Here is a 22,311-nt window from a genome sequence, read left to right on the forward strand (position 1 = left end):
AAAAGTATTTAGTCAACCACCAATTGTGCATGTTCTCCCACTTAAAAAGATGAGAGAGGCCTGTAAATTTCATCATAGGTACACTTCAACTATGACAGACAAAATGAGAAAAACAAATCCAGAAAATCAAGATTGGGAGAATGTCATATGGTCAGATCAAACCAAAATATAACTTTTTGGTAAAAACTCAACTCGTCGTGTTTGGAGGACAAAGAATGCTGAGTTGCATCCAAAGAACACCATACCTACTGTGAAGCATGGGGGTGGAAACATCATGCTTTGGGGCTGTTTTTCTGCAAAGGGACCAGGACGACTGATCCATGTAAAGGAAAGAATGAATGGGGCCATGTATCATGAGATCTTGAGTGAAAACCTCCTTCCATCAGCAAGGGCATTGAAGATGAAACGTGGCTGGGTCTTTCAGCATGACAATGATCCCAAACACACCACCCGGGCAACGAAGGAGTGGCTTCGTAAGAAGCATTTCACGGTCCTGGAGTGGCCTAGCCAGTCTCCAGATCTCAACCCCATAGAAAATCTTTGGAGGGAGTTGAAAGTCTGTGTTGCCCAGCAACAGCCCCACAACATCACTGCTCTAGAGGAGATCTGCATGGAGGAATGGGCCAAAATACCAGCAACAGTGTGTGAAAACCTTGTGAAGACTTACAGAAAATGTTTGACCTCTGTCATTGCCAACAATGGGTATAAAACAAAGTATTGAGATAAACTTTTGTTATTGACCAAATACTTATTTTCCACCATAATTTGCAAATAAATTCATAAAAAATCCTACAATGTGATTTTCTGGATTTTCTTTTCTCATTTTGTCTGTCATAGTTGAAGTGTACCTATGATGAAAATTACAGGCCTCTCTCGTCTTTTTAAGTGGGAGAACTTGCACAATTGGTGGCTGACTAAATACTTTCTTGTCCCACTGTATTTGAGACCACTGTACAACCATCAAGATGAATTGTCAGAATCAACAGATGATCTCTTTGTTTCTTGGGACCTAAAACAAGCATCTCTGTTTTGTCCGAGTTTAAAAGTAGAAAGTTTGCAATCATCCACTTCCTTATGTCTGAAACACAGGCTTCTATCGAGGGCAATTTTGGGGCTTCACCATGTTTCATTGAAATGTACAGCTGTGTGTCATCCGCATAGCAGTGAAAGTTAACATTATGTTTTCGAAGGACATCCCCAAAGAGGTAAAATATATAGTGAAAACAATAGAGGTCCTAAAACGCAAACTTGAGGAACACCGAAATTTACAGTTGATTTATCAGAGGACAAACCATTCACAGAGACAAGATAAGATCTAAACCAGGCCAGAACTTGTCCGTGTAGACCAATTTGGGTTTCCAAAATTCGCCCTGAAGTGCGTGTCATCAGCCCGGTGCCACCTGTACCGGTCCCACGCATCAGGCCTCCAGTGCGCCTCCACAGTCCAGAGCTTCCGGCGACAGGTCCCAGTCCAGAGCTTCCGGTGACGTTTCACAGTCCGGAACCTCCGACAACGGTCAGCGGTCCGGAGCCTCCTGAGACGGTCGGCGGTCTGGAGCCTCTGGTGACGGTCGGCGGTCCGGAGCCTCCGGTGACGACCCACGGTCCGATTCCTCCGGCGACGACCTGCGGTCCGGTACTTCCGGCGACGTGTCCACTAGCGGAGTGGGTACTTCGCCCCGCACCGGAGCCGCCCCCGACGGTAGATACCCACCCGGACCATCCCCTATTGAGTCAGGTGTTGCGGCCGGAGTCCGCACCTATGGGGGGGGGGGGGGGGGCTACAGTCACGCCCTGACCAGAGAGCTTTTATTCTCTATGTTGGTTAGGTCGGGGTGTGATTTAAGAGTGGGTTATCTAGGTGAATTATATTTATATGTTGGCCTGGTATGGTTCCCAATCAGAGGCAGCTGTTTATCGTTGTCTCTGATTGGGGATCATATTTAGGTAGCCATTTCCCATTGTGCTTTGTGGGATCTTGTCTATGTATAGTTGACTGTGAGCATTATAGTAGCTTCACGTTTCGTTTGTTCGTTTTGTTGTCTAAAGTTTTCTATTCCAAAATAAAGGATTGAAACATACCACGCTGCATCTTGGTCCACTCCTTATAACGATCGTGTCATAAGGTTAGTTAAAACGCTAAAATCCTCCCCGATGCTATTCAAATATGAAAGTTTTGAGGTCAGTTATTAGCGGCATCCCTTCAAGACACGACCCACTCTAGGCTATGTATTTACGGTACAAATGTCATGTGTAAAAAAAAAGAAAGTCATATTGAAAAAATAATGACATATGCAACAGATATGAAAGTTTCATAAGTAGGTATAACTGAGTAGTTACAACTGTTATTAATAGGTAGCTAATTGGTTGAAATAGTTAATGGGCCATTACCTAGATTCAGCTCATTTTTTCGACAATTTTTTTTTCTGAGCGGATGATGGGGAAGGAACATAATGTGCACTCTGCAAATTTACACAAGAAGCCCAACGGATCATTGTAGGCTATGAGAATTTATTCCGAAAACTTGGGGGAGGGGATAAAATCAATAACAGGACTAATTAGTTGACAATCCCTGAAATATTGTGATTGTCATGCAGCTACTTGTCGAATAGCCCGAGGTGGTGTATGGCTACACTGGCCTAATAGAATTAGACATATGCTCAATATTTGGCAAGCACCAAAAAACAATCACACATTTTCAATCAATATGGTATAAGAGATATTACAGAGTATTTAATCAATGCATACATAGTAAGTGTCTGTGAATTAGAATATCACACATATACAGGTTTTATTTCACTTGTGATCAATAAGAGAACAGAGAAAACAGAGAAATTACAACCATTTAATTAAATTGGCACGCTTATATCAATCATAACACAGATACAGCTACAAAAAAGGAGAAATACTGTACATAAAATCCTAAAACCACACGTAAATCTTGCTACAGCTGCTATGTTCACTCGAAAGATTAAGTGAAATTACAGTCATGTTTATCAGTATCCCCAAAAGGATAAGCTACAACCAGTATGTTTAACACTGTAATGCATTTCATGTTACTAGCTTGGCTAAAAACACATGAACCATCCCCATTCCTCACAATGTACCATTACATACTGCATAGAAATTATGAAAAAAAAAACTAGTTTTACAGCAGCTATATCAAATGTTATTGCAATGCCATCACCGAACAGAGTCAAACAACATTTAACATAATGCACAGGCCTGATGAAAAATCCAGTACATGTACCAGGGAGGATGATGAATCATAACTGTGGATTCATAAAACAGTTAATATTCATAGAGCACAGCTTAAACAGTCACCACATTCCTACCCATTATAAACAAAAATGAAACAAGTATTATTGTGTATAACCCCCCCCCCCCCATACAATACAGGTTAAATAAACTGTCCCTCATAAAGCCTATGGAATGTTAGTGTCAGACAAGCTCTCCCAGTTGAATAACAAATTCCTGATATTGACATGATTGCATGTCATTGCTGCAAACCTGCCCCCCCTCCCTCTGACAACTGCCCCAGACTACAAAAGAAAAGGGAAACACACAATGACCATAACTTTTCTTCCAGAGGTGAAAAAAAAAAGGGGGGGGGGTAAGTGTTTCTACAATCTTACTACTACACAACCTGCCTTTTCTTAAGAAAATAGTTGATAAAAATATTCCTCTGCATTGTACAAGAAAGGAGGTACGGGGAGCACTGGCAAAAATGTAAGCTTATTATTCTGCCTCATCCTCCTCTTTCTCAGGCTCATCTGCATCAGCATCTGCCTCTTCTGCTGCCTCCTGGAGGATGAAAAAAAAAATAAGTCTCATATTATAGGATAGTTATTTTAGGTCTTGTTGGTTACACAATATTTTTGTGTGTGGGGGACAAACAGCTGTCAATGCCAATTATAATAGTTGGCCTGTTTGTAATACCTAATACTACAGTGGCATGGCATATTGTATTATTTAAACTAGACCAAGTCTTGCCTCCTCATCTTTGGTCTCTCCGTTTTCTGCCAGTGCTGTTTTTTCCTCAGGAGCTTCTTTCTTCTCCTCAGGCTTGACCTTCTCTACTACCTCCTTTACTTTTTTGGGCTTGGCTGCTGCCTTGACTGGTGTCTACAAAAAACAGACAAACATGAGATACATGTCAATGTAAAAATGCACAGTACGCATAATAATTGGGTGCTTTTTGGTTTCAGCAAAAGCTGACAACTACAACATTTGTTTTTACCTTTGTCTTAGGCTCTGGTTTAGCCGGAGTAGTGGGTTTCTGCAAAATAATTCATATTTGATAATTAGTCCAATTACAAATAGACAATAGCATATATTAACCGAATAGATCATAAATAGGCTATACAACATATAAATATTATGATATATAGTAAACTTACTGATGACAACCTCGTGGATCGCCTTTTTGGCTGGTAAGAAAAACAAAAAGGTTATCAGTTATTGCAGAAAAAGTATTTATTTATAATGAACAAATATAACAGCATGAAATACTAACCTCCACTTCAGTGTCATGACTTGCCTGTGGGGGTGGGGAGAGAGAGAGAAAATAAAATGTTAGCAAAACCAAGAACAACAATCCCACATTCATGGATAGGGAGCTGCCGGGAGAAGTGGGAGTGTAATGCTTGGGGAGGGGGGATGGGCTCACATGCTGTACCCCCGCCGCTCCACCCCCAAATTAACGAGGATTATGTAATCTGAAACTGGGTGGGGGAGGGTAGGCTAACGTATTTACATTACTAAGCCATTTGACTTTTCCCATTGTCATGATGCAAAAACTGAGCCTTTATGGTACCAGTTACCGGGAGAGCGACGAGTAAAACAGTATGTTATAGTCAGGCTTTAGTAGCCTGTAAACATAAAGGCCAAATAGCAGCCCCTTCAATCCACGGAGGCATCCATCCACACGCCATGTCAACCAATCTACTGTATGTTCCCGCCATTAGTAATATCTATAATTCCCTGAATCACCCCTATACGATCCCGTATGCGCGTTCGTGCATGTCCAGAGAAATTCAATGTTGCATTAAGCAAAGACAGGAAATACGCACGAACAAATAGCAAAACATTTTTTTTATTACCGTGACCACCTATAATTCAGGTGGTCTTTTTCTTTAAAAATAAATAAATTATATGACCCCATTTAAGTGATACATAACGATGAGTTGTCGATGCCTTTCGTATTTGCAAGGGCTGCCATGACACTCCAAAGACCGTACCTTTCCATGCCATAGGGTGTCGCGCATTACACTACGCTTTACTGCACACAGGACACAAAGTGATAATATAGGATGCCACAAGCGTCTGTTTTTTTAGGATTAAAACGGGGCTATTAAAAGTATTTGAATACAAACGTGAACGTACTATGTAGGCGATTTAAAGCACTTCCAATATTCACAAAATAATATCCTATAGTTCATGCACGCATTTCTGCAATGGCAACATGTAGCTTACTTACATCGCTGGTGGGTTACACCCCTTTGTCTGATCTCATTGCTGAGAAGGCTTTTAAGCTACTTTACATTAATGAAATACCCAATATATGCGTCAAATTAAATTAGATGATTACGTTACTTATATAAAAAGCACAAGCTGTGATAGTTTATTATGTACGGATTATTAACAGAAGAAAGTGAGATCGACTGGAAAATGCTACCACACTAAGTAAAAAGGCGCCACTTCCATATCAACAAGACAGACACACAAAGACACATTCAGACTTTAGAGCAAAAGTGTTACATTGTAACAAGCATATTTTAGCGTACATGCAATTGTTGCAGGTATTTATAAAACACTTCCCTGTGTTAAATTATATTGTAAAATAAGGTTTAAATGAAGGTACACAATCCAACTTACTTTGCTTCTTTTCGGCATGGCTGCTTTACTTGTATGTCTAGATAACAAATGAGCCTTCTCAGTTACTGAAAATTCAGTGCAGGCTTCTGAAAGTGTTCGGTGTAACTCAGTCAGTACCTTCAGAACACACTGTAACTAACATAAATGTTCCATCAGTAGGCCTACGTACAGAAACGAGCTGAAACCGGATTGGATCCCCCTCTCTATATTATATTCCTTATCCTACCAACCTGACGGCCAACGCATTCTCCGCCCCTTGTTGCCATTGATTGGCTTTAAAGTCCAGGCAACATATTTTTAAACCATAGCAAGTTACCTGTGTGGGTATGTCTGTATGCCAATCAGTCGTTCCAACTTTCGATTTTTATTAAATGGGTGGGAATAGCTCGATTCAAAATTGTGTTATTTTCGTTGATATTATATTTGAATAATGTATACATACTGTAAATGACCCTTATAGAATTGTCAATATTTTTTTATTGAATAAAGTAATTTAGTAAATTTAGCCTATGTGGATAATGAATTTATATATTACATCTTCTTATGCATATATTTTGCACATTCTCATAATGATTTGAAGTTAATAAAATATGCTGTATTTGAATAAATAAGAGTTTCTAATGTGAAAATCAGCTCGTGGTTCAGACTGGATGTGTCTTCCATTTATCATAAGCGCAGCAGCAACAAAGGTTGATAAGAAGAAATGGCTGACGGGTGCGCTTGGTTCCTGGTGCTGGGATCTGTCTTTTTGTGCAATCTCTTCAAAATACTGTTGCCGACCATTTCCTCTTTCGTAAGTAGGGGTTATTTAGGCATTGGTCGTGTGAGAAATGCAGGGTTGGCTTGTAAATCATGTAATGTTTTGGCAGATTTGCCCAGGTTAAATTAGCTAGCTTGCTATTTCACCTCTCGCGCCCCTCAAACAACGAAGCTAACCAACCATTCCGTCCTGTTGGCAAATTGTGACATTGGATCATGGAAGGTGTGTTAGGCTGATAATATTGCCGGGTAGATAATGCCGTGTAGTTATCTATTGGCTACAGATTCAAATAGCAACCATAACATGTCAATACATCTGAGGTCTTATGGTATTTCTAGCCTATAGGCATAGAATATGGGTTGTTAGAAACTGGGTGGGTCGAGGCCTGAATGCTGATTGGCTGAAAGCCATGGTATATAAGACCATTGGGATGACAAAACATTTATTTTTACTGTTCTAATTAATTTTGTAACCAGTTTATAATAGCAGTAAAGCACCTCTGGGGTTTGTGGTATATGACACATATACCATGGCTAAGGGCTGTATCCAGGCACTCCGCATTGCATCGTGGTTAAGAACAGCTCATAGATGTGATGTTTTGGCCATATACCACACCTCCTTAGTGACTTATTAAGCAATATACTCCTAAACCATGTGTTGCATGTTCTCATGCAATAAACCACAAATGGCCAATTGCCAGGGCAATTTCATTACAAAGAAAATAGACTTTTAAATGAGTAAAACATTTGGTATCCTACATGTGAATGCAATTCATGAACGTCATTGACAACACATTTAACAGGATGACGTACAGTGTTTATCGGATATAATACAACTTTCCAATACTTTTGCACTTTTGTTGCAGTAACATACTGGTAACTAGCTCTCAAACTCTAGGTGGCATTCTGCCTTCTCCCTACAGTTTTCAGCCATTAGCTTCGTTCACGACTACCTCATGTGAACTACAATCCTGAAGCTGTGTTTTAATGTTTAGGAACATCAATAATCATCACTTGCGATTCGGCTTTCGAAACATATGGCCCTTATCTTTCACCAGGGAGAAGGAATGTTTCAAATAAAAAATCTACACTCACTGTAGCAGTTTTGCATAGATCCATACAGCTATGGGGGCCTCCATCCGAAGAAACTACACTTCCGCCACACTTCCCGAGTTACACTTACACTCAGGTGTTCGGAGCATGCTAATTAGCACTGGTGGCCGACTCTTGGCTGCCATAAACAAGCTCTGTAATATGGAGATATGGCCGCATGGGAACACTAACCCTAAACCTATCAAGGTGTGTTTAAATGTACCTTTATTTGTCGCTGATATAAAAGATAAGGTCCTTTCTTATGCTTCCAAAACCGTACGTCAAGCGATGCGTGTTAATGTTCAGATTGAGCGTCGGGGCTCTTAATTAACAAAGTCCCACTGTATAGAAGATGCCTTCGTCCAATGAATTATGTGTAATAAAACTGAGTCATGATCAAGGGAAAACTAGTAACCATCCCAAAGTTATCTCCTATCAGAAACCAGGCTAAACCTGTAGTGTATTAGCCCTGCTGCAGCAGATGATGCTTTTATTCCTTACGAATTTTGTAATTTCCCATTGAAAATGACAAAAAAAACATGGAATAATAGCGCCATCTGTTGGCAGTAGGCCTAGTAACGTGTGTTCGCTATGTTCTAGCAAAATATAAAATTAAATGTTTGTCTGTTGGGATGTGAAGCTGTCGAAGGTCCTTCAGAACGATGTTGAGCAGGAGAGGGATATGAGGGCTGAGATCCAGGAGATGAAGAAGGAGCACAACTCCGTTAGCATGATGGATGAGTTTGCCAGATACGCCAGACTAGAGCGCAAAATCAACAAGATGACTGACAAGCTGAAGACGCATGGTAAGAGAGACACACAATTTAAAGTTGGTTTAGGTGGTCGGTGTGGAAGAGGGCGTGGTAATGGGCGTGGTCGGGCCAGTTGGCTCTGCTGAATTTCTCTACACCCCTATCTTGGCCATGTAGAGACATTTCCTGCAGTTCTACACATTTTCTCCATGGAGCTGAGATACATTTTTGCAGTTTTAAAGTTAATTTCATGCAATTCCACATTCTGCAATAGAGCTAAGATAATTGTTTTAAAGCTTATTTCTTGCAATTCGTCATTGCTAATACTGCTAAATTCATTGCTTTTGGAATTTTCAATTCTCCCTGATATTCTAGCTTTTATAAAGGTTATTTAATTAAATAAGATATGTCTTTAAAATGTTCTACATACTTTATAGGTGGTTTTAGTTGTTTAAGTTTACACTGAAAGTGTTTTTCCACTCCAAAAATGTATTGTAATGGTATAATTGTTTAAATTTAACACTGTTTGTAATTAGGTGGCCTGAAAAAATGCTTAGGCTGCCCACCCAGAAATTGCAATGGGAGAAAAATCCCTTATAGTGAGTAGGGTTGCACATTTTGGGGAATATTCAGAGGTGGAAACTTTCCATGGGAATATATGGACATTAATGGAAATACATGCAAATGAATATAATTTAAATGTAGATGTTTTTTGCATTGGATATATTTACCATATCATATGGAGACAGAAACATAAACATTTTACCTTATCATAAGTAGACATAATTGCAAATTATGACATCCTTCCAATAGAAATAACAAAAACGATTTAGTTACGAATTGAACTTTAATTAAATGAGTTGACTCTTCACATGGGATGATTTCACTGAACAACAAAAGGGAATATTGAACGATCCCCAATGATCCATCGCATCACCCAAAAACGTTTTCAACATACATCTGTAAAATGATAACCAAAGCTTTAGTTTCTAGGCTCTTCTTCTCAGGCTTCCATGTGTTCTCCCTGGACCTCCTTAATGTCCACCTCTTGAACATCAGACTCTGAGGCCTCATCTTCACTGTCACTTTCCAACCTTGTTGAGGATGGCTCGTTGTCAGGCTCAAAAAGCCTCACATTTTACAGAATGGCCACCAATTGTTCAACCCTTGTATTGGTCAGCCTGTTGCATGCTTTGGTGTGTGTGTTCCCAAACAAGGCCCAGTTGCGCTCTGAGGTGGCTGATGTTGGTGATATTTGAAGGATGATGGAGGCAACAAGGGAAAGAGCCTCAGATCCACAAAGTCCTTTCCACCAGGTGGCTGATGATATATGTTGGCATGACTGCCATATTGCATCTCCATCCCAAAGCCCTTGCTTGGAAGTGTACTTTGCCAAACTGTCAAAAACCTTGCCCTCATCCAGGCCAAGGTGGTGAGACACGGTAGTGATGACACCATAGGCCTGGTTGATCTCTGCATCAGACAGGATGCTCTTGCCAGCATGCTTGGTGTCCAACATGTATGCTGCGGCGTGTATGAGATTCAGGCAGAAGTCTTCACGCTTTTTTATGTATTTCAGAAGTGCAGTTTCCTCTGCATGGAGCAACAGTGAAATGGGCAGGGCAGTACGGATTTCTTATCTTACATCTGCAAGCAGAGTCAACATCAGACAGGATGGCATTGTCTCCCTCAATCTGTGCAATGGCTACATTTTTCAGGAGTTTCAGGCTGTTTACCACTCTCTCCCAAAATACATAATCTAGGAGGATCCTCTTGATGGGGCTGTCCATATCGGCAGACTGTGATATGGCAATTTCTTAGAGAGACTCCTTCCCCTCCAGGAGACTGTCAAACACGATGACAACACCACCCCAACTGGTGTTGCTGGGCAGCTTCAACGTGGTGTTCTTATTCTTCTCAATTTGCTTGGTGAGGTAGATTGCTGCTATAACTTGATGACCCTTCACATAGCTAAACATTTCCTTGGCTCTCTTGTAGAGTGTATCCATTGTTTTCAGTGCCAAGATGTCCTTGAGGAGCAGATTCAATTCATGAGCAGCACAGCCAATGGGTGTGATGTGAGGGTAGGACTCCACCTCTTTAGACCAAGCAGCCTTCATGTTCGCTGCATTGTCTGTCACCAGTGCAAATGCCTTCTGTGGTCCAAGGTCATTGATGACTGCCTTCAGCTCATCTGCAATGTAGAGACCGGTGTGTCTGTCCCTGTCACACCCTGATCAGTTTCACCTGTCCTTGTTATTGTCTCCACCCTATCCAGGTGTCGCTTGTTATCACTGGTGTATAGATCCCTGTGTTTCCTGTCTCTCTGTGCCAGTTTGTTTTGTATGTTTCAAGTCAACCAGTGTGTTTTTCCTGTGCGCCTGCCTTTTCTATTCTCTTTTACTAGTCCTCCCGGTTTTGACCCGTTCCTGTTTTCTGGACGTTACCTGCCTGCCTGACAATTCCTGCCTGCCCTGACCTTGAGCTTGCCTGCCACACTGTACCTCCTTGACTCTGAATTGGTTTTGACTTTTTGCCTGTCCACGACCATTCTCTTGCCTACCCCTTTTGGATATAATAAATATCAAAGACTCATGCCTCCCGTGTCTGCATCTGAGTCTCGCCTTGTGCCTTTATAGTACGAACTGGCCATGACAGACCCAGCAGACTTGGACCAGCTCCGCCATGCTATCTCCTTGCAGGGAGCCACCATTGGGCGGCATGAGGATCTACTGCTGGACCTTTTGGAAGGGCTTCGTTCCCTGACAGAATGTCACGACCAAGGGTTCAAGGCTATCATGGTGCGAATCAGTGAGTTAGCTCTTATAGGCAACCTGCCACCTCAGCCCTCCCAACCACCCAGTAACCTGTCTACTATCAGTGATGGGTTTGTACAGCCTACCCCGGCTCCCCGAGAACCCCCGCTTACCACCTCCGGAGTGATATTCTGGGGATCCTGGAACCTGCAGGGGTTATCTTTCTCAATGCTCCCTTATTTTTCAGATTTTTTTGGGGGGGGAATATCTCCGTACAGCCAAGCGCCTTAACTCCAGGCAGGCTGGGTGGGCTCTCTTGTTTACTAGATTCAACTTCACCGTTTCCTACCACCCAGGGTCCAAAAATGTTAAGCCTGACGCTCTCTCCCGCCTATACAGTTCCTCTGCCACACCCTCGGTCTCCGAAACCATTATCCCTACCTCATGCCTTGCAGCCACAGTGGGTTGGGGTTTTGAGACAGCAAGTAATGCAGATGCTATAGCTCCCTCATTTACCTTCTATATAAGATAAGGGGCAAAAAGACAGGAAACCAAATGATCCATACCTCTAGGTTTTTCAAACTGCTCTCTGCTGCCTATAGGGGAATTGCATGTTAATGCACCATGTGTGAGAGGTGGGGTTTAGATAACAGACTGAGTGTGTACTGTCTGTCCAAAAATGATGCAGAAAAATTTATCCATGCTTTTGTCACTTCTAGGTTAGACTACTGCAATGCTCTACTTTCCGGCTACCCGGATAAAGCATTAAATAAACTTCAGTTGGTGCTAAATACGGCTGCTAGAATCCTGACTAGAACCCAAAAATTTGATCATATTACTCCAGTGCTAGCCTCTCTACACTGGCTTCCTGTCAAAGCAAGGGCTGATTTCAAGGTTTTACTGCTAACCTACAAAGCATTACATGGGCTTGCTCCTACCTATCTCTCTGATTTGGTCCTGCCGTACATACCTACGCGTACGCTACGGTCACAAGACGCAGGCCTCCTAATTGTCCCTAGAATTTCTAAGCAAACAGCTGGAGGCAGGGCTTTCTCCTATAGAGCTCCATTTTTATGGAACGGTCTGCCTACCCATGTCAGAGACGCAAACTCGGTCTCAACCTTTAAGTCTTTACTGAAGACTCATCTCTTCAGTGGGTCATATGATTGAGTGTAGTCTGGCCCAGGAGTGGGAAGGTGAACGGAAAGGCTCTGGAGCAACGAACCACCCTTGCTGTCTCTGCCTGGCCGGTTCCCCTCTTTCCACTGGGATTCTCTGCCTCTAACCCTATTACAGGGGCTGAGTCACTGGCTTACTGGGGCTCTCTCATGCCGTCCCTGGAAGGGGTGTGTCACCTGAGTGGGTTGATTCACTGATGTGGTCATCCTGTCTGGGTTGGCGCCCCCCCTTGGGTTGTGCCATGGCGGAGATCTTTGTGGGCTATACTCGGCCCTGTCTCAGGATGGTAAGTTGGTGGTTGAAGATATCCCTCTAGTGGTGTGGGGGCTGTGCTTTGGCAAAGTGGGTGGGGTTATATCCTTCCTGTTTGGCCCTGTCTGGGGGTGTCCTCGGATGGGTCCACAGTGTCTCCTGACCCCTCCTGTCTCAGCCTCCAGTATTTATGCTGCAGTAGTTTATGTGTCGGGGGGCTAGGGTCAGTTTGTTATATCTGGAGTACTTCTCCTGTCCTATTCGGTGTCCTGTGTGACTCTAAGTGTGCATTCTCTAATTCTCTCCTTCTCTCTCTCGGAGGACCTGAGCCCTAGGACCATGCCCCAGGATTACCTGACATGATGACTCCTTGCTGTCCCCAGTCCACCTGGCCGTGCTGCTGCTCCAGTTTCAACTGTTCTGCCTTCTTATTATTCGAACATGCTGATCATTTATGAACATTTGAACATCTTGGCCATGTTCTGTTATAATCTCCACCCGGCACAGCCAGAAGAGGACTGGCCACCCCACATAGCCTGGTTCCTCTCTAGGTTTCTTCCTAGGTTATGGCCTTTCTAGGGAGTTTTTCCTAGCCACCGTGCTTCTACACCTGCATTGCTTGCTGTTTGGGGTTTTAGGCTGGGTTTCTGTACAGCACTTTGAGATATCAGCTGATGTACGAAGGGCTATATAAATACATTTGATTTGATTTGATACTGGGGGGCCTGTTGCAGTTGCTGCCTGTTGCTCTCCTTCATGTCCAGGCCATAGCTCTGAACTATACAGAGGCAGGAAGCATAGTATAGAGCCTCATTCCGACTGTCATACAGACACACACTCCATTGACTATCAGACAACAACCACATGTCTCCAACAGCCGTTTGACGAGTTAATGTCATATGAATGACAGCCTTTGCATTACACTATGGCGCCTGCCCTGTAACTGTAAGGGCTATGGCCGAGCCAACAAGGAAATACTATACTCAGATGGATTTAATTTTTTTTGTTATGAAAAACTATTTTGGACAAATTCTCAGGAATGAGAATGGTTCGTTTGGAAAACATTCCTCAAGTGGATTTTGTTACACAATTTTTGTTTTCTACAGGGGCAAATACAGGTTGTGACAAAAACCCAAAGGCTATTTTGGGGGGTTTTGTTTGAAGAGATTTAGTTTTGAATTTGTCAAAATGGCCAAAAAAGTCCACACGTTCACGCTTTACCACATTGTTTATTAAATGAGTCACAATGCAGGTGACCTTGATATATGGTGTTTTATATGTTGTCTAAGTTCAGGGCCACTGCCTATCAACCAACATGCCTTCACGTTCAAATCCTGTTGTTCAATGACAGGAATATTTCACTATTTTGGAATCAAAAGGTTTTCACATTGAAATGCACCACATGTATTTCTCCAGTAATTCTCCAGTCTAAGACACTGCATCTCAGTGCTAGAGGTGTCACTACAGAGCCTGGTTCAATTCCAGGCTGTATCACAACTGGCTGTGATTGGGAGTTCCATAGGGTGGCGCACAATTGGCCCAACGCCGCCTGGGTTAGGGTTTGGCCCGGGGTAGGCTGTCATTGTAAATAAGAATTTGTTCTTAAATGACTTGCCTAGTTAAATAAAGATACTTTAAAAAAATGTAAATGCACTGTATACACTGGTCACACATCAGTCTTATTGGTCCCGCCAACCCCTCCCTTACGCCATACCATAAAAAGCAGGTTCTATTCCAATGCATGTTGAGTAGTATACACTGAAATGAATTGTGAAGAACACACAAAAGGCAAGTGTTATTAGATCTGCCAAAATTCCTAACATTTAATGTATGTCTGTAGGCATTTTAATGGATATTTAGAGAATGGATACCAATAATTAATTTAGATGGTTCCTGTGCAGATTGGTCATTTAGTTTTTTCTTCTTACAGTCAAGTCAAGAACTGCTCAACAAGCCAAAATGAAATGGATGGTGAATATAGGTTTTTATATCCTGCAGGTAAGTTAAACATTTAAGTGAGAAATATGTCCTATATTCTTTAATAGGTACAAAATACACATACCTTTTTTTAAATGTCAGTTGTCACCACCAGAAGACATGCACAAGTAATTCTGATGCACGGAATCAGACTGTTTTCTCTTGTCTCTCTAGGCTGCTCTGATGATCTCACTGATTTGGAAGTATTATGCTGACCCAGTGACTGTTGTACCCAGTAAGTGGATTGCCCCCCTGGAGCAGATGGTGGCTTTCCCATCTAGAGTAGCAGGTAAATTGTGTGATTTCAACACCTGAGAATTGAGGCCCACACTCGCTTTCAAAGTGGGTCAATTCATTATAATCAAGTTTAATGTGTAAAATACTTAATTATAGACGACTACTGAATGTCCCTTTTATTCGGTCTCTTTAAATACTGAAGATAGAATCACATGACCCTTTTCCATCTTAATATGGAATTCAAAACTCTGTGTTGTCTCCAAATTCAACTTTATTTTCTTTTGAAAACTGTCATCAAATACTGCTAACTGACAACTCTGACGAAACATATTTGAAACCAGTCTTTTTATCCTTTCAGGTGGTGTTGGAATCACATGCTGGCTGGTGGTGTGCAACAAAGTGGTGTCTATTGGTCTACATGCTGTTAGCTAAGGAATGGTATCTTCTCATGTCTTATTTATTCCCCAAATGTTCTGAGAATGAAGTCAGGCAGTGTTACTCAGCGCTTTGATATTAAAGTTTAAACCGGTACTGTTGGTAAGCACCTTTTTACAAAGCACCCCATATTCAACCGTTGCCTTACATTGCCAGTGTTATTGCACATATTTGACGGTCTCTCATGTTGGCTTTGGAATTGTATGTTATTTCACAGGTTGCTACTCTGCGAAATGATTGTATGAGCATGTTTTAATGAGCATGTATTTAAATCTCATTCCAACTTATTGAGATGAGTTGAGGAAGAAGTGTTAAAATGGTTTAATTGTTATGTCATTTTGTTAATTTGTTATTCATGTTAATTGTAGGCATGGTCTGTGGCAACATTTTCATTTTGCTGAACTAATATCACAAAGTTTACTGTTTGGGTTTTGGAAGTGTTGAAGTATGCATAAGAAAATATGTGTACTTCAACACAATAAAGAATTTGAAATCCGAAGGCCTCAAGTGTTGGTTGTTCTTAGCATCTTGGGTATTTTACAGAAGCTGGTACAAAATTGTACAATGTACCATTGTGGCATAGGAATGGTCTTCATTGAATGTTGCTTTCATTACAATCTGATTTGAAGGGAGTTAAGGAATTCGTCATGAGCAATAGTGTCAGACAATGTTTGATGCTCTAATCACAAACAGATAGCTTAATATTACCTCTGTAACAAATAGTTAAACAATACTTTCCAGGTATTTAACTCACTATAAATATCACGTATACAAATACTCCGTTTAGTAATGCGTTGAGTTGCCATGGCAGATGAAATATTTATTAAAATAATCAACTTGTGAAAATAGATTATCATTTTGTATTGTTCTTGGGTCAATCAAAAATGATCTTGGTCTCTCTCCCAGGTGAGACTGGGCTAGCATCTCCTGTATGGTGAGATGACATTCTGTCCAGGTCTGTACTTTGAACTCTGGATCTGCCTGTCTGCATGGCAATTGGATCAGTGATTGGGGCCTGGCCGAAAAGCTCTTTCATCAAGCTGCTCTTCTTGCTGCGGACTACACCATCCTCCGGTTGAGGGCCCCTGGTGTCACTTTGCCACTTCTCTGCTGGTAGAGTGACAAAGGAGGGCTCATATGCCCCAGACCCAAGGTTCTCGACCCTGGCCTGGCTCTTGATGTATCTAGGAGGGCTCTTTCTCAGGCTGTGGGTATGGCTGGTATAGGCAGGCTTTCCACTGTGTAGGTTCTGGATGGTTTCTTTGAATTTGTAGAGGCGTTTGGTCCTGGGAGAGGATTCAAGGGCCTTGTTGGCACGTTCTGTATTCAGAAAATCCTCCAGTGTGTACCGGACCTGGCTTTCAAATGGTTCTGTTTGCTCTCCTGAAGCCTTCGGGGAACTCGCTGCCTTCTCTGCAAGGCAATCCTCCTCACCCTGAAGCTGAGGATTCTCCTTGTCCGAATCACCATCCAACTCTCCATCCTCTGTGGATAAATATGATAGTTGCTTGCATTTGCGGTTGTCATTCCCTCAGATTTTTTGGGGATATAACATGACACAGGAAAGATGATTTCAGTCCTGTTAATTACTATGACACGTGAGCTTTAATTATTCCCAATATTGGAGTTTTTTGTGTTTGCATATACTGTGACTGGAGAGTACATACAAGCCTTTTCAGAATGTAATTTAACCATTTATTTCCTCAATATCCCCTTCGCTTTGCAGCTGTTCATTGGTTCTCCCAATAGTCTGTAGTAAAGTTTTTTTAAATCCTTACCTGCAAAGTCTTCATTATTGTTTGATCCTCTGTCATCCACTAACGTGTCTGCTGCGTCACTTCTGTCTGTGAAGTCGATGGCAAAGGACTCCTGAAAAAAACAACCAGATATTAGCTTTACACTGGAACTCACTACACAAACATTTATCAAAGAGTTACACTCTTGCTTTTATCGGTCAATATTGAATAAATGTTTTATTGACCATTACCCATTTAAACAGCTTTCTGCACAGAATGTGAGAGAGAACGAAATCCATTTACGTACCCAGCTCAAGCTCTTCTGCTTCTCCAACTCCAGATGCTGGAGTGAACAGGCATATTCTAGTTCAAGTTGGCACGGAGCCTCAATGGGGAGAGAGGACAAGTCATCTGTTTGAACAGATTTAGTTTCTCTTGCCCCTGTAAATGTGAAAAGATATTCAGCCTCAAGTAAAAACAAATAGTCTGATCTGGATCATGGGTTGAACATGTTAAAAGTAGCTTATAATGTCTTTGTACCTTTTCCGTTCCAGCCATTTGGAAATCTATGTGAGTAGATATTGTGGATCTCCAATTCTCTCTCTTTTTCCTATATTTCATGTTAAATGCATCAGTAATCATTTCTCAAGAATGCAATATGTACAATAAATGTTACTTTCTCAAATGTAGTGTAATCATCCTGATATCTATTACCAGGCTGGTTTGTTGCCAGTTGCTTGACGACTCAAACCGAATTAGTCCACTTCTCTGATTACTTTGTTTTGTTGAACAAAACAAAGTAATCAGCGATTGGATCATTTCTAACCAATTAGATTAGAGTATCAAAGCCAATGACACTTTTTCAAAACGCTGCCTTACCCATGTGTGTTCTGGCTCTGGCCCAACCCATCGGTTTCTGGGACCAATCAGAAGGGTTAGAATGTGTTTGCGTTCTAGAAATCGTCTGGGAGGTACTCAGATCCAGGTTCATTGTGGAGAAGAAACTAACGTCTGTGGGCGTGGCATAGCGTTTGGGTAGCCAGGCAAGTTTACGAGAGGGTAATGGGTATTTTGCTTCATTCAATTATGGCTTTTGAAATACAGCTGTATTAGACACCCTCTTGTGTTTACATTGCAGTACTGCAAGTTAAATGACTCACTCTTTCAAACAACAGTACTGTTCCAAATCTACTCAGATCTGGAACAGTTTACCTACACTGATTGTACAAAACATTGTGAACACCTGCTCTTTCCATGATATAGACTGACCAGGTTGAGGGTGGGGTGGGGTAGGGTAGGGTGCAACTCAATATTAGGAAGGTGTTCCTAAAGTTTTTCCACTCTGTATGTTGCTGCTCTCAATTACTTATAAACTTACTTTGATTTTTTGGGTCAACAGACTGATCTGTGCCTGGAGGTAATCAGACATCTCTCTGGCCTCATTGGTCTTCCTTGTTTCTGTGGCAAGATGGCGATTGAAGGATATCTGGCTCAGCTCAAAATTTCTTTCCAAGTCCTACAACATACAATATATGTAAGTTTCACTACATATATAACATTGTGATACTATGTGTACAGTATCAATCTAGCATAACTGTATTGACCCTGTCCACCTATATTGGTCTCCCAGTAGAAGACCAATACAGATGGACATATTTGAAAACCCAATCAGTTTCAATACAGACATCCACCTGGCCTGTGAACATGGAGTCAGCCCTGCCATGTACTCTACCTGTATCCTCTTGTTCTTTCTGTTCAGGTCCACACTGATCAGGGCCAGCCTGTGGCTAAGCTCTTCCCTCTCTTTCAGGCTGCGGTCCTCGCTGAGCAGCTGCAGCCTGTGCAGAACATCCTTGGTACGCAGCAGCTCCTCCTCCGTACCACGCAGACGCCTGGACAGACTGTTGCGGCGGATGCGGGCTTTGCGCAGGAGCTCCTGCAGACCACGCACCTCATTGCCGTGCTTGGCCAGGACCTGAGGGTGTGGGTGGGTGCAAAACATTATGATCTTAGCCAATGCTACAAGATCAGATTATTGTTGTTAGCTGATGAGTTTGTTATAGCTGTGTTTCAGATCAGAGTTTGTTATAGCTGTGTTACAGATCAGAGTTTGTTATAGCTGTGTTACAGATCAGAGTTTGTTATAGCTGTGTTTCAGATCAGAGTTTGTTATAGCTGTGTTACAGATCAGAGTTTTTTATAGCTGTGCTACAGATCAGAGTTTGTTATAGCTGTGTTACAGATCAGAGTTTGTTATAGCTGTGTTACAGATCAGAGTTTGTTATAGCTGTGTTACAGATCAGAGTTTGTTATAGCTGTGTTACAGATCAGAGTTTGTTATAGCTGTGTTACAGATCAGAGTTTTTTATAGCTGTGCTACAGATCAGAGTTTGTTATAGCTGTGTTACAGATCAGAGTTTGTTATAGCTGTGTTACAGATCAGAGTTTGTTATAGCTGTGTTACAGATCAGAGTTTGTTATAGCTGTGTTACAGATCAGAGTTGGTTATAGCTGTGTTACAGATCAGTTATTAAAGCCCCCAGAAAAACTGCAGCGTACCTGGGGAAGGCCACTCTGTGAGTCTTGGAAGCGCTGTAGCGCCACTGTGTGGCGGACCTGGAGCTGCTTTAGCAGTTTGTTCTCTGTGGTGACACCACTCAGCTGCTGCTGTAGCTCCCACACTTGGCTGTTGAGCTCCTTGATGCGGTGCCTGTGGGCAGACCTAATGCGCTGGTTTGGGCCCTCCAGGGGCTTGATTGGAGGGACGAGAGAGGCCTTGCGGTTCCTTAAATTAGTGTTTTTCTTCTTTTTGCACCACTGCCCTCCCTTGTTTTGCGCTGAGAGGAAAAATGTGCCTAAGTGTGATGTGTACATGGGAATATGCTGCAAACCATCTCTGCCTATAGGCCTACACTTACGGTACATTCGGAATGTATTCAGACCTCTTGACTTTTTCCACATTTTGTTACCTTACCTCCATTATTCTAAAATGGATTAAATGGTTTTTCCCCCTCATCAATCTAAACACAATACCCCAAAATGACAAAGCGAAAATAGGTTTTTAGAAAAGTTTGTATTATGTATTAGAAATAAAAACTGAAAAACCTTATATAAATAAGTATAAAGACCATTTGCTATGAGACTCAAAATTGAGCACAGGTGCATCCTGTTTCCATTGATCATTCTTGAGATGTTTCTATAAATTGATTGGAGTTCACCTGTAGTAAAGTCAATTGATTGGACATCATTTGAAAAGGCACACACATATCTATATAAGGTCCCACAGTTGACAGTGCATGTCAGAACAAAAATTAAGCCATGAGGTTGAAGGAATTGTCCGTAGTGCTCCGAGGCAGGATTATATCGAGGCACAGATCTGGGGAAGGGTACCAAAAAATGTCTGCAGCATTAAAGGTCCCCAAGATCACAGTGGCCTCCATCATTTTTAAATGTAAGAAGTTTGGATCCACCAAGACTCTTTCTAGAGCTGGCCGCACGGCCAGCAGTCAGAGGAGAAGGGCCTTGGTCAGGGAGGTGACCAAGAGCTCCAGAGTTCCTCTGTGGAGATGGGAGAAACTTCCAGAAGGTCAACCATCTCTGCAGCACTCCACCAATCAGGCCTTTATGGTAGAGTGGCCAGACGGAAGCCACTCCTCAGTAAAAGGCACATGACGGCCCGCTTGTAGTTTTACAAAAGGCACCTAAAGGACTCTCAGGCCTTGAGAAACAAGATTCTCTGGTCTGATGAAACCAAGATTGAACTCATTGGCCTGAATGCCAAGCGTCACGTCTGGAGGAAACCTGGAACCATCCCTAAGGCGAAGCATGGTGGTGGCAGCATCATGCTGTGGGGATGTTTTTCAGCGGCAGGGACTCGGAGACCAGTCAGGATCGAGGGAAAGATGAACGGAGCAAAGTACAGAGAGATCCTTGATGAAAACCTGCTCCAGAGCACTTAGGACCTCAGACTGGGGCGAAGATTCACCTTCCAACAGGACAACGACCCTGAGCACATAGCCAAGACAGCTCAGCTCAGGAGTGGCTTCGGGACAAGTCTCTGAATGTCCTTGAGTGGCCTAGCCAGAGCCCGGACTTGAACCCAATTGAACATCTCTGGAGAGACCTGATAATAGCTGTGCAGCAACGCTCCCCATCCAACCTGACAGAGCTTGAAAGGATCTGCAGAGAATGGGAGAAACTCCCCAAATACAGGTGTGCCAAGCTTGTAGGCTGTAATCGCTGCCAAAGGTGCTTCAACAAAGTACTGAGTAAAGGTTCTGAAAACGTATGTACATTTTTCCCCCCGTTTTTTATTTTTAATACATTTGCAAAAATGTTTTCGCTTTGTCATTGTGGGGTATTGTGTGTAGATTGATGAGGAATAAAAACGGATTTAATCCATTTTAGAATAAGGCTGTAACGTAACAAAATGTGGAAAAGGTCAAGGGATCTGAATACTTTCCGAATGCACTGTGTGTCATTAAAGCTAGTAGTAATGAGAAGATATGAAATATCAGATATCACATACTTCGTGTTTTAGCTGTCTTCAGGCCTAGACCTGGCTTCTTGTTTGGCGAGAGGGCAAAGGTCCTATTTGCAGTAGTGTCAGCCTCCTCCTCGTAGTCTGACTGGGTGCATGACCCCTGAGAGTCTACCCTGCTGCCTGTCGTACTGCTGTATCCCCTGCTTGACCTGGAGGGGGTGGACTGGCCTGAGGAGCAGCTTGAGTCTACATCCCCTGCTCCAACTTCATAGTTAGCATCGTCCTGCTGCACTATGTCTCTTGTGTGGTGTCTCAGACTCAGAGACATGTCTCCCATGCAAAATATGATCCTGCACCAGTTTCTGTAATATAGCAGAAAGATATCCAATTAGTTGAAGTAGTTCATTTAGCCACACTGTATGTTAAATTATAAGAATCAAAGCAATCTATACTTCCAACTATAGCGTACTTACATTATTTAATAGTATAATCCGTTTAGCTATCTATCTAACGTTATCTAGCTAGGTCTAGCCAATTGAAGACACAGAGTGATTGAAGACAATCATTAGCTCGATTGAAAACCTTTCCTGACCTCAACTATTCTACATAACTAACAACCAAGCCTAATTATTCCCCATGCCAAGGCTATCCCTACATTCAATTATTAAAATATCTCAATGTTTTTTTCCCCTACACGCATTCAGTTGAGTTATTATTTATCTTCAATAGCAAGAGACAATCGTTGACGATTATGTTGCTGGCTGGCTGTCTCTGAA

The 22,311-nt window shown here is 42.1% G+C and overlaps 3 protein-coding genes across 5 annotated transcripts; 1 reads left to right on the forward strand and 2 right to left on the reverse strand.

The window, feature by feature from the left end:
• Nucleotides 1-2,825: 2,825 nt before the first annotated feature.
• On the reverse strand, nt 2,826-7,770 carry LOC109909190 (high mobility group nucleosome-binding domain-containing protein 3-like). Of its 2 annotated transcripts, none has more exons than XM_031795656.1 (6): nt 7,732-7,770; nt 4,517-4,540; nt 4,401-4,430; nt 4,241-4,279; nt 3,994-4,125; nt 2,826-3,804 (listed from the first exon to the last, which is right to left on the reverse strand). In XM_031795656.1, exons 1-6 carry the CDS (start codon nt 7,753-7,755, stop codon nt 3,739-3,741), a joined length of 315 nt encoding a protein of 104 aa, XP_031651516.1. In that variant the 5' UTR covers nt 7,756-7,770; the 3' UTR covers nt 2,826-3,738. The 2 variants fall into 2 exon arrangements, with proteins under 2 accessions (XP_031651516.1, XP_020363813.1); XM_020508224.2 differs by lacking the exon at nt 7,732-7,770 and adding an exon at nt 5,878-6,082.
• Nucleotides 6,538-15,815, forward strand: LOC109909187 (tail-anchored protein insertion receptor WRB). 2 transcript variants are annotated; one of them, XM_020508222.2, is made up of 5 exons: nt 6,538-6,670; nt 8,369-8,534; nt 14,598-14,665; nt 14,819-14,933; nt 15,240-15,815. In XM_020508222.2, exons 1-5 carry the CDS (start codon nt 6,581-6,583, stop codon nt 15,311-15,313), a joined length of 513 nt encoding a protein of 170 aa, XP_020363811.1. In that variant the 5' UTR covers nt 6,538-6,580; the 3' UTR covers nt 15,314-15,815. The 2 variants fall into 2 exon arrangements, with proteins under 2 accessions (XP_020363811.1, XP_020363810.1); XM_020508221.2 differs by lacking the exon at nt 6,538-6,670 and adding an exon at nt 7,755-7,935.
• Nucleotides 15,816-16,123: 308 nt separating this feature from the next.
• LOC109909175 (lebercilin-like protein) lies at nt 16,124-22,291 on the reverse strand. The gene is made up of 9 exons (XM_020508171.2): nt 22,009-22,291; nt 21,581-21,897; nt 19,612-19,889; nt 18,785-19,027; nt 18,431-18,568; nt 17,593-17,662; nt 17,360-17,493; nt 17,095-17,185; nt 16,124-16,801 (listed from the first exon to the last, which is right to left on the reverse strand). Exons 2-9 carry the CDS (start codon nt 21,870-21,872, stop codon nt 16,191-16,193), a joined length of 1,857 nt encoding a protein of 618 aa, XP_020363760.1. The 5' UTR covers nt 21,873-21,897; nt 22,009-22,291; the 3' UTR covers nt 16,124-16,190.
• Nucleotides 22,292-22,311: the final 20 nt, after the last annotated feature.

This window comes from Oncorhynchus kisutch, linkage group LG18, assembly GCF_002021735.2.
Source record: "Oncorhynchus kisutch isolate 150728-3 linkage group LG18, Okis_V2, whole genome shotgun sequence".
Lineage (NCBI taxonomy): Eukaryota > Metazoa > Chordata > Actinopteri > Salmoniformes > Salmonidae > Oncorhynchus > Oncorhynchus kisutch.

Bases quoted from the DNA above. Each gene is read 5' to 3' on its own strand.
- LOC109909190 (XM_031795656.1), bottom strand. From the start codon at position 7,755: ATGGATCTATGCAAAACTGCTACA. The intron at 4,541-7,731 runs GTGAGTGTAGAT...CCACCCCCACAG, and splicing joins ATCTATGCAAAACTGCTACA to GCAAGTCATGACACTGAAGT. The intron at 3,805-3,993 runs GCAAGACTTGGT...TTCATCCTCCAG, and splicing joins GAGAGACCAAAGATGAGGAG to GAGGCAGCAGAAGAGGCAGA.
- LOC109909187 (XM_020508221.2), top strand. From the start codon at position 7,762: ATGGGGGCCTCCATCCGAAGAAACTACACTTCCGCCACACTTCCCGAG. The intron at 7,936-8,368 runs GTGTGTTTAAAT...TGGGATGTGAAG, and splicing joins CTAACCCTAAACCTATCAAG to CTGTCGAAGGTCCTTCAGAA. The intron at 14,934-15,239 runs GTAAATTGTGTG...TTATCCTTTCAG, and splicing joins TTTCCCATCTAGAGTAGCAG to GTGGTGTTGGAATCACATGC.
- LOC109909175 (XM_020508171.2), bottom strand. From the start codon at position 21,872: ATGGGAGACATGTCTCTGAGTCTGAGACACCACACAAGAGACATAGTG. The intron at 19,890-21,580 runs GTATGTGATATC...TTTTCCTCTCAG, and splicing joins GAAGACAGCTAAAACACGAA to CGCAAAACAAGGGAGGGCAG. The intron at 19,028-19,611 runs GTACGCTGCAGT...CCACACCCTCAG, and splicing joins CACAGAGTGGCCTTCCCCAG to GTCCTGGCCAAGCACGGCAA.